The following is a 13,503-nucleotide window of genomic DNA, read 5'->3' as shown; positions in this document are numbered from 1 at the left end:
TCTAAACTCACAGACACAAACCATCAGTGATTCTCACTTTCGTAGTCTCTTTTCATGTTTTTCTGTGGCTCATAGAAATAGTACTAGTGATGGAAAGGCCTCTGTCTTCTTAATCTGTGCCCTTTGTGCTTTTGAAATTTTAATTTACATTTACAACCTCTACAAAAAGGCGATGGGTCAGTGCTTTGTGTATATCGAATAAAGAGTGCTACATAATGATGTACATGTGCCTACACATTGAGCTGAGTTATTCATGTATAAAACGTCTCCATTATTGAGCAGAGGTATAAATTGTAATTTCAGACACACAAATGCTCATATTCTGTGCCAAGTGTAATCTTATAGTGAAGCAAACTACCTGGTACTCTTGTGGTGCTTGTAAGCAACATTCACTATCCCTTCAGCTTAATATTCAACTGTACAGTATATTGCTTGTGTACAGGAGTTAATCCAACAAGGACAAGATTTCTAAATGATAGTCATAAGTTCACAGTTGAAATACCCCATGGTCACATGCTTTAGAAAATAGAGGGCTTTTTTATCTAATGGGCATAAGATCATGTTCACGAGACACAAGCAAAGCACCTCAGTGAGGTTGTGGAACTGTGAGTAAAGACAGCAACCCCTGCTTTAGGCTCAAGGGCAAACAACAGCAGGAAGCAATTAAGTAAGCAAAGTGAAAATTAGTTTTGGAAAAAAACACTATAGTTGCGCATCTACCCAGATCCCGTACCTACAACACATGACCTAGTTCAGTTGAGGCATACTGGCCCTTTTCAGACCTGGCATTAATGTGTCTCGGGTGATCCAATTACAAGTGGACAGCTTTAAGCACGTTGGTTAACAACTGGCATTAGAATGCATCTCCACATGTGTCTCTAGTGACCACTTGTGATCGGATCTCACTTCCCTGTTCTATATGCAAGTAAATATGTATACGTTGTTATTTTTGGCCAATTTGATGGGTCCGTTGATGACACATTTGAGAGAGAGAGACAGGCAGTGGGGAACAGAGGGGTTGAGCCAAGCATTGCACAGCGCACAGCTCTACGATGTAATAAGTTTTCAGCCATTTGAAATAATATTTTCAGTTCATTGTGAAAGTAGTCTAAAGAGTGGACAACAGACTTACTAAACTAAGTGTTTTATGCATTTGCAAATTGCACTAGTTCTCTCCAAGAAAAGCAGTGTGTTTTTTACCATTGTGGTACCATTGTACCAGTATGCTCAGCTAATCAAAATTTTAAATTCAATATTTAATCAATAAGCAATGTCAATCCATTTTTTCCCATCTTGCATTAGTCCAGAGTCATAACTAAACCTTGACTGAGAGACAAGATATTCATTGTCTTGTTTTAAAATGATGTGCGCCATAAGAAGTGGTCCTCACAGAGGTTGCTGCTGGAAAGTGCGAGTTTCATCTGGTGCACACGCATATAAATACATGTTATCTTTTTCAGGCACCAAGTCACAAAACTTACTCCTGGAAGTTGCTTTTAAGCAAAACCCAGACAGACCAAGAGATGCACTGTTGAGCTTGGTTAGTGAGACAGACAGACTACAGAGATGCACATCAACTTATCAGTTACTGTTACTTGCTGACATCAGACTTGGAAACGAGAGAACACAAGTTTACCTGATTGCTGTTTCTGCAACTCACTCTCATGGTGTTTTTTTGCTCTGTTGTTGACCAGAAGGATAGTTCCACTTCATTCTTTCATCCAAGTTGTAAACATTGACACCCTCTTTGACATAAGGGGGAGGTTATGCCCTTGTGTAATTTGCGGAGCCCTACTCAACTTGCGAAATGAGCATAAAGGACCACCTGGCTCTGAAATAAATGCCAGCATTGATAAAAGAAATTGATAATCATTGGGGCATGCGATTCCAATGGTTTAGACAATTTCGAACCGGTTCTCCAGCTGTGTTGAGCTAAATAGCTACGGTTATTTCTGTCCAGTACTAATGTTCTGAAAATACTGACATGACCATACACTCGTCCTTTCTCCCTGTAGACATTACTGCTGAGTGGTGCTCAGCATTTTTTTTTTTTCATAATCCGCTATGAGATTTGTTTTCATGCAAAAAGAAAACATAACTACCAATATTAGGCTTAAATTGCGTATCATGGTTTCCCAGCACAGTGCTCACTGCTCATTGACTGTATTGAGCTAACACTAATGCTAGCTGTCTAATGTAGAATGCTGTGGGTTTTTAGCTGGCAGTTGTTTCTTGCACAGATCTCCCAAGTAGAGACAAAATAAGTCATGATGTGTTGTATTGCTAAGCTCAACGTAGCTTGCTCCATGGCTAGCTAGCCACAAATACCCCAGCAAAGAGTCTCATAATAAGGCTAACGATAGACTGCTATATGAGATGAAACCCTCGATATCAGTAAAGTCTTGGTCTACACTGTATGTGGAGCAGATTTACAGTAGTTCTGAACTTTAATTTAGCTTTGACATACCACATTGGTGATATATTGGGATTCCACGTCCACTCCATTCTTAAAGAGGAACACTGTCTTAAACGTCACTGGTAGTGTCTCAAATTACTGAATACAAAAGGGTCAACATCTGTAGCATGCCGCTGACAGAAACACACTGTCAGAGCGTCCACATGAAAATGTATATAGGGGCATGCAGGGGAAATAATAAATGGATGAATGGATAAATAAATAATGAATACATTTAAATGGGAAAATAAATAAATAGTGGAATTAATACAAATATGGTAAATAAATACAGAAGCAAATTAAAACAGAAATATCAGTTTGTCACATTTTATTACTTAATACCTGTATTTATTTTTAATGTGATTTTTGTCCCTTTTTAATTGCATATTTATTTATTCGAGTAATTTATTTGTTTTTGATTTTGGCAGTTTCAGCCCTCCACATTTTGTGTTTGACCGTCACCACCTGTTTGTCTACTCGCCTATTACTANTTTTTTAATTGCATATTTATTTATTCAAGTAATTTATTTGTTTTTGATTTTGGCAGTTTCAGTCCTCCACATTTTGTGTTTGTTTTTTACCACAACATGCTTTGACCGTCACCACCTGTTTGTCTACTCGCCTATTACTATTATTTCTCTGTCTAGAGGCTTTTTTGGTTCATCAGTCAGTCCCATTTGTTCATTGTAGACAGGTGTCTAGTGTTTATTTTCTTCTCAATTTAATTTTGAGTATGCCAGGGTCAAAAGTTCAACTGTGAGCAATTACTTAGCAGCTCAAGGTTGCTGGAAAGGTTCTACAGCTTTGAAGGATGTAATGCGATACCACACGTGGAGCCTCATGGCCAACCAAGGGAGTATCTGGCTCCATATGATAATAATAGCAGCAGCTGCCCTTTTTTTGCTTTGAAACAACAATAGCTGTCTACTTCATATTCTTGTGTCAGACTGATACATACCATTTATTTAGTGATTGCATTTGTGTGGTCAGGGAAATTAATTGATGCCAAAGTTTAGTTATGTTCTACATTGAATTTTGGTGTTGTATTATGCTAAGGTGATATTCATATCTAGACATCTTTATGTTCAGTTTTTCATGTTCATTTGGTGAGAGTGTTTGTGAGAGTGGTCCAAGTTCAGGCTCTCTCAGTCTAGGGACTCTGAAACCAGACAGCATGCTCTCTATCTCCAGACCAGACAATTAACATTTCCATTCCCCAGGCAGACAAAACTCTCAGTACAGACATAGTATTTCATGTATAAGTCATTTGCTAAATCACAAAAAGTCTCACTTAGCATTTATTCAACTTGATTCATGTTTTCTTCTCTATCAGCTATCCCCATTACACTTGAAAAAAACACTGTTCTTAGGCCTCCATATGGCGTGGCTATAGTCCTGGCATGTAGTTCTATTGTTGATTGTTGATTGCATTGTTCCCATTCACATGGGAAGGCCACTGTAGAGGAAGAAGAGAGAAAAAGCCACATGTGATTGATAATTGTCAACGTGTTTTGGAATGAGGTGGAAGAGGAAATGATTGTCCTGAGAAGCAACAGACCTCACATGTCACCCCCCTATCCTCTTTGTGAACTATCAGATTAAATAACAAAAATCTGTTACCTGCCTAATAAAGTATTTTTAGAATCAAACACAAACCCAGTATGTGGAAATGGCCAGCAAGTTGGATTCAAAAACAGTTAAAACCAATTCTAAACAAAATATCATAGGAAATTCTCATCCACTCCTGCAGCATGATTGACTTCTCTGCTGTTGACTCACATGTTCCAAACACGTCTTTTCTTCACAACAACAAATATACTATAAACTTGTGTCATGCAGTTGCCTCCTTAACTCTCTGAAGTGCAGATAGAAGAAGTGTATTTAGTAGTTTATCTGCTAAGTAAAGTTGTTTGAAACACACTAGCTTTTGGACCAAAACAGCAAAAATTATGCTCTCTGCCTCTGAGCCTTATTTTTGAAACTCCCATTTAGCGTGTCAAAATCAAAAATTCTCAAATTCTAGACATAGGTTCTGTAATGAATAATAGAGGCCAGGGCAGGGGTCTAAATTACAGGCAACACATCATAAATGTAGGGGTGTTAGCAACTGCCCCAAGAACAATTAAGCAAATCCCAATACACAATGGGAGAGAGGTGTGCTACTGTCTGTTTTAGCACCACATAAAGACAGACAAAGACTGGCCAAATACTCGCTCAAACACCTGTGGGTAATTTAGAGTCTCCAATTCATCCAGCCTGCATGTTTTTGGACTGTGGGGTATGCCCATGCTGGCACAGGAAGAGCATGAAGACTCCAGGTAGAAAATCCCCAGCCAGCTGCCATGACCATGAAAATGTGTAACTTACCATTAAAAAAAAAAAAAAAAAAAAAAAAAAAAAAAAAATACATTTGTGCTGTATGTAGTATATCATTTTTGTTTGAGACTGTAGTAGACCTTCAGACTGGACAGCCAGGACACTTATTTGTAGGTGTGCCAGTGTGGCCAATTTTAATTTCCCAATGGAGCACTTCCAATTTTGTTTTTATTCGTGACCAAAAGGGCTACCCTTTTGAGCCGTGCTTGGGATAATTTGATAAATTGTCTCTAACAGAGAAGATGGTAAATGGTGCCACCAAACAGTAACACAGGGTGTGATTGTGCAGAGAGCTGTCCAGGGAATTAGTTGACCTTATCTTGCTGCTCAGAATAGAGTCAAAGGGGTGGCTCACAGCATTAGTGTTATCACAACACAAGTGTGTTTTCCATCATGGATATTTATTTTAGGAGACTCTGCAGGGGCATTAACAGCCCAAACCTGACTCACTTGTGTGTCCTTTTAGATGGACTTTCAGAAACTGATCTTTGTAATGAATTGGAGAACAGGCATTAAAAGTGATGATAGCACTAGTAAGCCCAGCTTGTTTATACATGACAAACAGACCACCACTTAAGATTTGCCAAATTTGGTTTTCATATAGGTAAACATGGTTCTTCAAATGCACTGTTGATTAAAGTATGGAAACTTTTGGGGACAAGCTGCTTGTATCTCAATCAATGTGCCCCAGAATGAAAATAAGTCATAGGCTCCAGTATGGCATGCAGACAGTGTGTCATAAGGTCACTGCAGATTTTGAATATGGCTAGTAAGGATGATCAGGATCATCACTTGATTTTCCATTACACCTAATTGAGTTTCAGAATATTTCAGCAAGATATGGCAGTCTCCATGTGCATGAATTGCTTTATCCACCCTCAAACACACACACAATGGGGGAAGAGGGAAGAATAAACCATGTCTTAGGTAATTGGACACGTGGGGCTGATGATGCTTTGTGACTTTATTTTTCTCTCTTTGTCTGTCTCTTCATCCTCTCTCCCTCTCCATTGGTTGCCTAGAGACCTGCAGTAGGATGCATGGAAATGGCAGGAAAAGGTCAGGCAAACCTTTGAGAAGTTAGTCATCAACTGTGTGGAGGTGTTGGTGGGATTGCAGAGGAAAGCGAAGGTGTTCTCAAGCACTTCACTATAACATTTGACATATGTTGGGGTGATGGATGTTGGTGGAGCACTACTAGCTATCATGTCATCAAGTAGGCAGAGAAGGAGTAATTAAAACAACATAATGGGATTGATGATGTCAGTTGTTTTGGACTCATAGTAACATAAACTTACCCTTGACCTTAGTAAATAAAGACAGGAAAACAATATAGGAGATCTGGACTGTCCTTTGGTTTTTGGTTGATGATGTAACAACTACATTTTTGTATTGCACAATATGTTGTTCAACATTTAAGTATGAGTGTGGTTTATAACCCTGTCCACAGTTCTTAACATAGTTTTTTTTAAAAGTTTTTTTTAATGGCACCATTCTTTGTAACATGCTAAAATGGCTCAAGTTGTTTGCTGAGGATCCAAACTAATGACCTATTGGTTTATTGTCTTTATCTCCAGGTATGGCCTCACAAGTCTTGGTCTACCCACCACACATTTATCAAACCCAGACAAGTGCCTTTAGCAGTGTGAAGAAACTCAAAGTTGAGCCCAGCAGCTGTGTGTACCATGAGAGGGCACACCCGCGGACTTATCTGAACAGCAGAACCCTTGGCATTGTGCACCCAACGAAACAAGCCCACTCGTTTGTGAACCGAGACTTCGCAGTGGGCGTGAAAGTGCGTGGAGGACAAGAGTACCCGGTGCAGACGGTGGTGGTGCGTGGCGTACAGAGACAACAGCCCGGAAGAAGAGGAGGAGGAGGAGGAGGAGGAGGAGGAGGACCAGGCCCAGCTGCGGCCCAGCAGCGGCCGGACGCAGGGGTTGTCCACACGCAGGGCAAGGAGCAGCAGCAGACAGACACAGCAAGTGGGGGCAGCAGTGGAGCAACAGGGGCAGGAGGAGGGGGAAGGGGAGAGGGCTGCAGTGGAGGAGGTGAGGGGGGCGGAGAGGAGGAGGGTGACAGAGAAGAGAACTGTGGAGGTTTGAACTCAGCTGACAGCTCTCAGCGATGTGGGCTGAAACGTAAAAGTGAGGAGCTGGATAATCGAGGGAGCACCATGCAGATTGTGGAGGAACTGTCAATGTTGCCTGCCATGTTGCAAACGACGAATGTGGGGAACGCAGCCGTGACTGCACCTGCGGCCGTGGGGGCTGGAGGGGGCCCCTCCAAACAGGGTGCAGGGCCTGGGGGTGTAGGTGCAACAGGAGGGACAGGAGGAGGGGATGGGGACTATCAGGTAGTACAGCATGAAGTCCTGGTTTCCATGAAGAATACTTATGAAGTGCTGGATTTCTTGGGGCGTGGCACATTCGGCCAGGTTGTAAAGTGCTGGAAAAGGGGCACGGGTGAGGTAGTGGCAGTTAAGATCCTGAAGAACCACCCTTCTTATGCACGGCAGGGTCAAATTGAAGTCAGCATCCTTGCTCGTCTTAGTGGGGAGAATGCAGATGAGCACAACCTGGTGCGAGCCTTTGAATGCTTCCAGCACCGCAGCCACACCTGTCTGGTGTTTGAGATGCTTGAGCAGAATCTGTACGATTTCCTGAAGCAGAATAAGTTCAGTCCCCTGCCTCTAAAAGTGATCAGACCTGTGCTACAGCAGGTAGCTACAGCTCTGAAAAAGCTGAAGAGCATGGGTCTGATTCATGCAGACCTCAAGCCGGAGAACATAATGCTGGTGGACCCAGTGAGGCAACCCTACAGGGTGAAGGTGATAGACTTTGGCTCCGCCAGTCATGTGTCCAAAGCAGTGTGCTCCACTTACCTCCAGTCTCGGTACTATAGGTGAGTACAAAAAAAGTTCTGTCAATTTTTAACAAAGTAGGTTTGAGTTCATGTAACACTTATACCAAGGCTTTTGGGATAGCTCACTTTTTCCCTTTTTCATGGCCAGAAACGACAAATACAGCATTTATAAAGCACTTGATTAGGGTTGCAACTGTATGAGATTTTAGAGGTATGATAACCTTCTCAGAATATATCATAGTTTTATGGTATATGCTATTTTACAATTGATAATTAGATTATGATTATGATGCATTGATGTAAAAGCAAGATTTTACTGTTGTAGTTGGTTGAGGTGGAGCTCTTTTGAACCTTTTTTGTATCTAGCTGAAGCTAATGATTTTTTTCATCATGGGTTAATCTGCTGATTATTTTCTTCATTAATTGGCTGATTGTTTGGTGTGGAAAATTCTGAAAACAGTGAGAAATGTCATCACAAGTGCTCTAAACGATTCTCAAAATAGTTGCCAATTACAGCAGGTGTGCGACAGTTCAGCCAGACTGATCCTGTCTGTACCTTCTAAGTCGCACACGCACTCAAATATGTCCACTGAGCTGAGTAGATTTGTGTGTTTCTTTATGGGGTCAGATTGGGGTCAGTGTGTGTCTATTAGAAAGTCAGAGGTTACCTAATGGACAGACAACGCAGATGTAGCTAGGAGCTGGAAAATAATTTCTGATAGTGCATTTTATAATCAACATTTAAACGTTCAGTACAGAGGGAATAAAATTAAAAATGGGACTAGGGATGTTGCAATACACTGGTATTGCAGATAACTGCAATATATTAAAAAAATTTAATATTGATATTGTGTTAATAAGTGATGTCAGATGTGAGGCCTTGTAGTTCATTTGGTTGTATGCTGTAATTGTTTGGATGCTTTTGTACATGGTTACAGATTCTCTCCCTACACTTGTATTTGAGTCTAATTCATTTGCTAGAAAAGAGATAGAAAAATACACAGTTAAAGATGAATTTGACTGATAGCATTATTTATTTATTTCTTCTCAAATTTCATAGATATATATTATCTAATAATAATCTAGATAATATATGATATTATCTTTTGGCCATGATAATTGTGTAGTCAAAATCTGTTATCATGACAGGCCCAAACAGGACACACATTTTGATCTGTATGGAGGGATGGTGTTGATGAGTGAACATGTTTGATTTATTTCATCCTTGTTAGCCACTTTGCGTCCATGTTTTTTGCAACCTCAATATCTGTCCTGGAGGACAACCCTGTGTATGTTTTTGGGATATCCAAAGTTATCCCACACTGTGGATTTTTAATTTATTAGATAGGTGATATCAGTCTCACTTCTCTCTGCCATTTTCTCTGCTGCATATGTGTGTTTGTTGTCAGTCGCTGAGTCTGACAGGTAGTTGAAGAGGAAAGGAGACGTGAAAGTACAGGTCAGATTCTCTGTTGCCTTTTTTTTTTCTCAATACAGGTAATAAGTGAATGTACATGGTATGATAGCAATCAGTTTTCATACCATGGCATACCGTGAAACTGGTGTACTGCTGCAACCTGAATACATTATCCTGAAGATTTAGCTTTTAATTATCATTATTCCTATTCATAAGAATATGAATAATACGAAACAGATGAAAAGTAGCCTCTACTGCTTGCTGTGTTGTTCACAACCACAGAGGCGTGGAATGCCGGGGGGAGAGAGAGAGATGTTTATTTCATGATCCATGATGAAGATACAGAAAAATAGAAATGCGTGGCAAAAATAGCATGTTGTCAATATTTTAGAGTTACCCCCAAAATTTCACACATCATGTTTTCAGGGTAGTCCATGTCTTATTAAGAGGAGCCAAGCTCCCTGCAGACCACCACAGTCAGGTTTAAAAAATGTCCTTCCTCTAGCAAAACAAGGAAATGTCTCCCATACTGCACAACATCCTGCCTATTTAGGACCTACATACCACAGACTCTGAAAAAATGTGACCCTGCAGTATTTACTAGCTGGGTGCACACTCACTGTTCATGTCCTTGCTGCCTGGGAAAGAAAATTGTCTTCTGCAAGACTTAAATAAATTTCTGGTATTATTTGTATTCTGGGACGAAGCTGATTAGGAATTGAAAGAATTTACAGAAAGTATGACAGAAAAAATGGACAGGCAAATATTTGAAGACAGACACTAATGCATAGTGTGAGCAGTTAGATTAAGTCAAGAAAGTTTAGGGAGAGAAATCACAGAATGCCATTCCACAAATAAGTATGCTGTTATGGGCTCTGAGATATGAGATATGACGTGGTTGTAGATACAATACCTAATGTTTATGTTAGAAGGACACCTTTGTTTCTGCTGGTCTTGGATGTGCACTAGGAAAACCGACAGGATAAATTACCTTTGGCAATTTGTTAGGAGTGCTCTGGTTTGATCAGAAAAACAGGCCTGAAATGGTATCAGCTGTTGTGTAAGAGGCAAGAGTGACCCAGTTCACTGTTTGATTTGTGCCTTTCCTTAGTTTGCATAGAGGTTTTGAGATGAAGAAAAGATATAAAGTAAGCCATTTTACATGAATACTCTCCTCAGATGATAATAATTTCTATAAGGGTTTGTATATTCATGCATGTATGTTTCATAAAGAGTTAATTGTTTTGCCATAGTAAGTGGGTGTGGATATTTGCATAATTGGTACAAACCTGGGAAATGTAGAGCTGTTTTATTTCCTTACTATTACCTTTTGATCAAGTGATATTGCCCCGGCTTTCTAGTTAAACCAAAAGTTTTGATCTCATCATGAAAATATATGCTCGGTGCACAAGTGGCATGACTAACAGTTGATGAATAATTTGATTTCAAACCTTGGCAGCTGGTGTACATGCACTCGAGCTAGTGATTCAACCATTATAACTGACTCACTAGTTACTTATCATTATGTCTTCCTTGGACCTTTCCCTAAACACAAGGAATTAACTGTTACAGTCAATATTTGTACAGCATACATGGAATCAGGATTCCTGTCATTGTGCTGGCATGTGATCACACCATGCCACAGCTAAAGTTTGCCATGTTGAGCTAATGGAAAAATGATACATATTCAACCAAATCGAGCAGTGGTCAAACACACCCTGTCTACACAGGCTCCAGTTCAGCCTTTCGTCTGATGTAACGGATATGCTTCCCTTTTAGTCGGTGCACCTGTTTACACTGGCCCTGTAAATGCTGTCATTCTTCACTCATGCTTTGCTTACACTTTAGGTACATATCTGTGACCCAGCGCTTCTATTTTCTGTTTCAAGTATATGTTTTCACATGCAAATAGATGAAAATGCATGAAACTGTGAACTCTGGAAACTGATCTGGAATTAGAATGTAAAGATATTATATACAGTTATTTGCATTATTGAGAGTGCACTACATCATACGCGTGTGTTTGTTTGGGGTGGCAGTATGTGTGGCTAAAGTTAAGCCTCGACAGTTGTCACAGTAGGAATGAGGATAACAAATTTTAAAGCTAACTGCAAAGTGATTCAATTAATGATAGAAATACAGACAAAATACTAGTAAACATTGTTACGATGCAGCACACAGTGGACCCCTCGAACATTATTAACTAATTGAAATTTAACCTAAACAGATGTAATGCCAAATAATAAATATACAGACTGGTCAGATCGGATAGACTTTTGGCAAGGAAGACAAGTGTGTTTACTTTGTGAAATTTTAGGGTCTCGTGGTTTGAAGAAATATGGCTACTGGTAACACTAAAAACATGCTGTGATTCACTGTGGTGGCAGAGATCCATGCTAGCAAGCAACATTTGCCTTAAGAGGCAAGCAGCCTTTGTTCTCTCTACTGTGCCAGTGGATCTGTCTCTGTGATGACATCCTATTATAGGTAGCATGTCATCTCTGCAGAAGCTTGATACTTTGGAGCGATTGATGTAGTTTGTGTTTTTACTCTGACAGATGATGCAATGGGACTTTTTTTGTGTTTTGTTTGTCAGTCTGCTGATGCCCTTGTGCCATCTTGCTTCTTCTGGTAAATTTCCCCTCCTCCACTCACACAAACTCTTACCTCAGTCTCCCACATGGCAGGTGTCTGGCCCTTAAGTCATTATCAAATTTAAATGAAATTTGATGTGATCGTCTTGATATAAGAAATCCAGAAAAACACAACTGTACATCAGCTTCAAAGTTTAATATCTTATATCTGTGATATCAACCTCCTATTCATTGACACTTCCTTCAGAAATGTCAGCAAGAGGACAAGGGAGAAAAACTTTTAGTATTCTCCCCTCAGACTGTGTTAGTAAAATTGCAACTGGTTATAGTGGTTCCAACAAGGAGAGATCTTACCATTCTAGTTTTGGAAGAGGTCAGTTTGTGTCCCTGATTTTGCTGTGTCACACTGATAATGTTGGTATTATGTGTTCAATTTCTACAGCATTGAGGCAAATGAAAAAGGGTTTTGGTATATGAATTAAAATGACACCATTTAGATTAAGACTTGGGCATTTAATGAAAATGTAATGGAGGAATTGACTTATCACTGCAGTTTGTGTTAACCCTAAACTACACTTCTATACTTTCCCTGTCCTAACCAAACACTAATTCTGATGTATTAATGTTATTAGCTGTCAGCACTACAGTTGCCACTACATTACTATTGCTGTTACTGCCGCTACTATCACTATTATCAATATTGCTATCATTGTATGTTCTTGTTCTTTTGCTTTGTGCTCTCTCTCCCTCTCCCCAACCCAACCGGTCGAGGCAGATGGCTGCCCACCCTGAGTCCCTCTGTAAATAATATTATAAAGAGAAGGTCTAGACCTGCTCTATTTGGAAAGTGCCTTGAGATAATGTATGTTGTGAATTGGTGCTATACAAAAAAAAAATTGACATGTGCTGATTTTGTTTTCTGATCTGTTGGTTATAGCTTGGTTGAGATTAATTGATTTCTGAGGCCAGGGAGAATGGGGCAAGATTTATTCAGGTCAGTGCTATCTGTTTCAGTGAAAAGCATTTACATGGCATTTGAATAATTCTCATTGCCTGCACACTATGCCAGTGAAGCAGTATGGTTCCCAGGGAAGTAAAATACTTTCAATGAAAATAGATGTAAATAGATGATATCTGTCTCTATTTGCATTTTACTGTAGCTTTGTTCACAACAAAAGTGAGAAGACAACACTTGCTTTGACCCACACCTTGGCCATAGTTTTATGGAAATGGTGGTAAAAATACTTGACTATGACATTTAATTATTGTACTCCCTTTTCATCCCACACATTCATCAAGCTTTTTTGTTAACATTGTTGTATTGTTGTAAATGCCCTTTGTTTCAGGAAGTTGCTCAAAATAGAACTGTCGTACTTTGCTGTACTTCATAGGGGGAGGAAGTGAACAGTGCTGCTTCAACTCTGTTTGTCAGCTCTGTCAACTTAAACTTTGGTGACCAGCAAGTCTTTCATGGTGATACATTTGATACAAAATACATCAGTTCAATTGCTGATGTGAGAGTGCAGAATGATAATAAGACCTGTCTGCAAATCATTCACACTAGAAGAAATTTGATTTGATTTGTGAGTGGCAACACATTTCAAAAACAACAAATGATCATGCTTATCACCATCATATGGTTGCGCTATGTGAAGTTTTAATTGAAATTTGTTGCCAGTACACATACTTTTGTTGAATACTTCTTTTTTGCCAGGTATATGTTGTGCAGTAATGCTCAGAGGCTCAGTCATAGGCAGTAGGCAGAAAGACAATTTCATTAAATGTGATTATGGACA

At 39.7% G+C, this 13,503-nt stretch overlaps 1 protein-coding gene across 1 annotated transcript in view; it reads left to right on the top strand.

Annotated features, from left to right (window-relative positions):
- hipk3 (homeodomain interacting protein kinase 3) overlaps nt 1-13,503 on the top strand; it is a 40,755-nt gene that overhangs the window by 2,678 nt on the left and 24,574 nt on the right. The window contains exons 2-3 of the mRNA XM_022741655.1: nt 6,409-6,816; nt 6,898-7,735. Of these exons, the coding sequence (XP_022597376.1) occupies nt 6,409-6,816; nt 6,898-7,735 (1,246 nt within the window). The remainder of the gene's footprint in view (nt 1-6,408; nt 6,817-6,897; nt 7,736-13,503) is intronic.

This window comes from Seriola dumerili, unplaced genomic scaffold (genome assembly GCF_002260705.1).
Source record: "Seriola dumerili isolate Sdu_G_001 unplaced genomic scaffold, Sdu_1.0 BDQW01000003.1, whole genome shotgun sequence".
Lineage (NCBI taxonomy): Eukaryota > Metazoa > Chordata > Actinopteri > Carangiformes > Carangidae > Seriola > Seriola dumerili.
The sequence above is the reverse complement of the archived record's forward strand: the minus strand, read 5'-3'. Positions and strand labels throughout refer to the sequence as shown.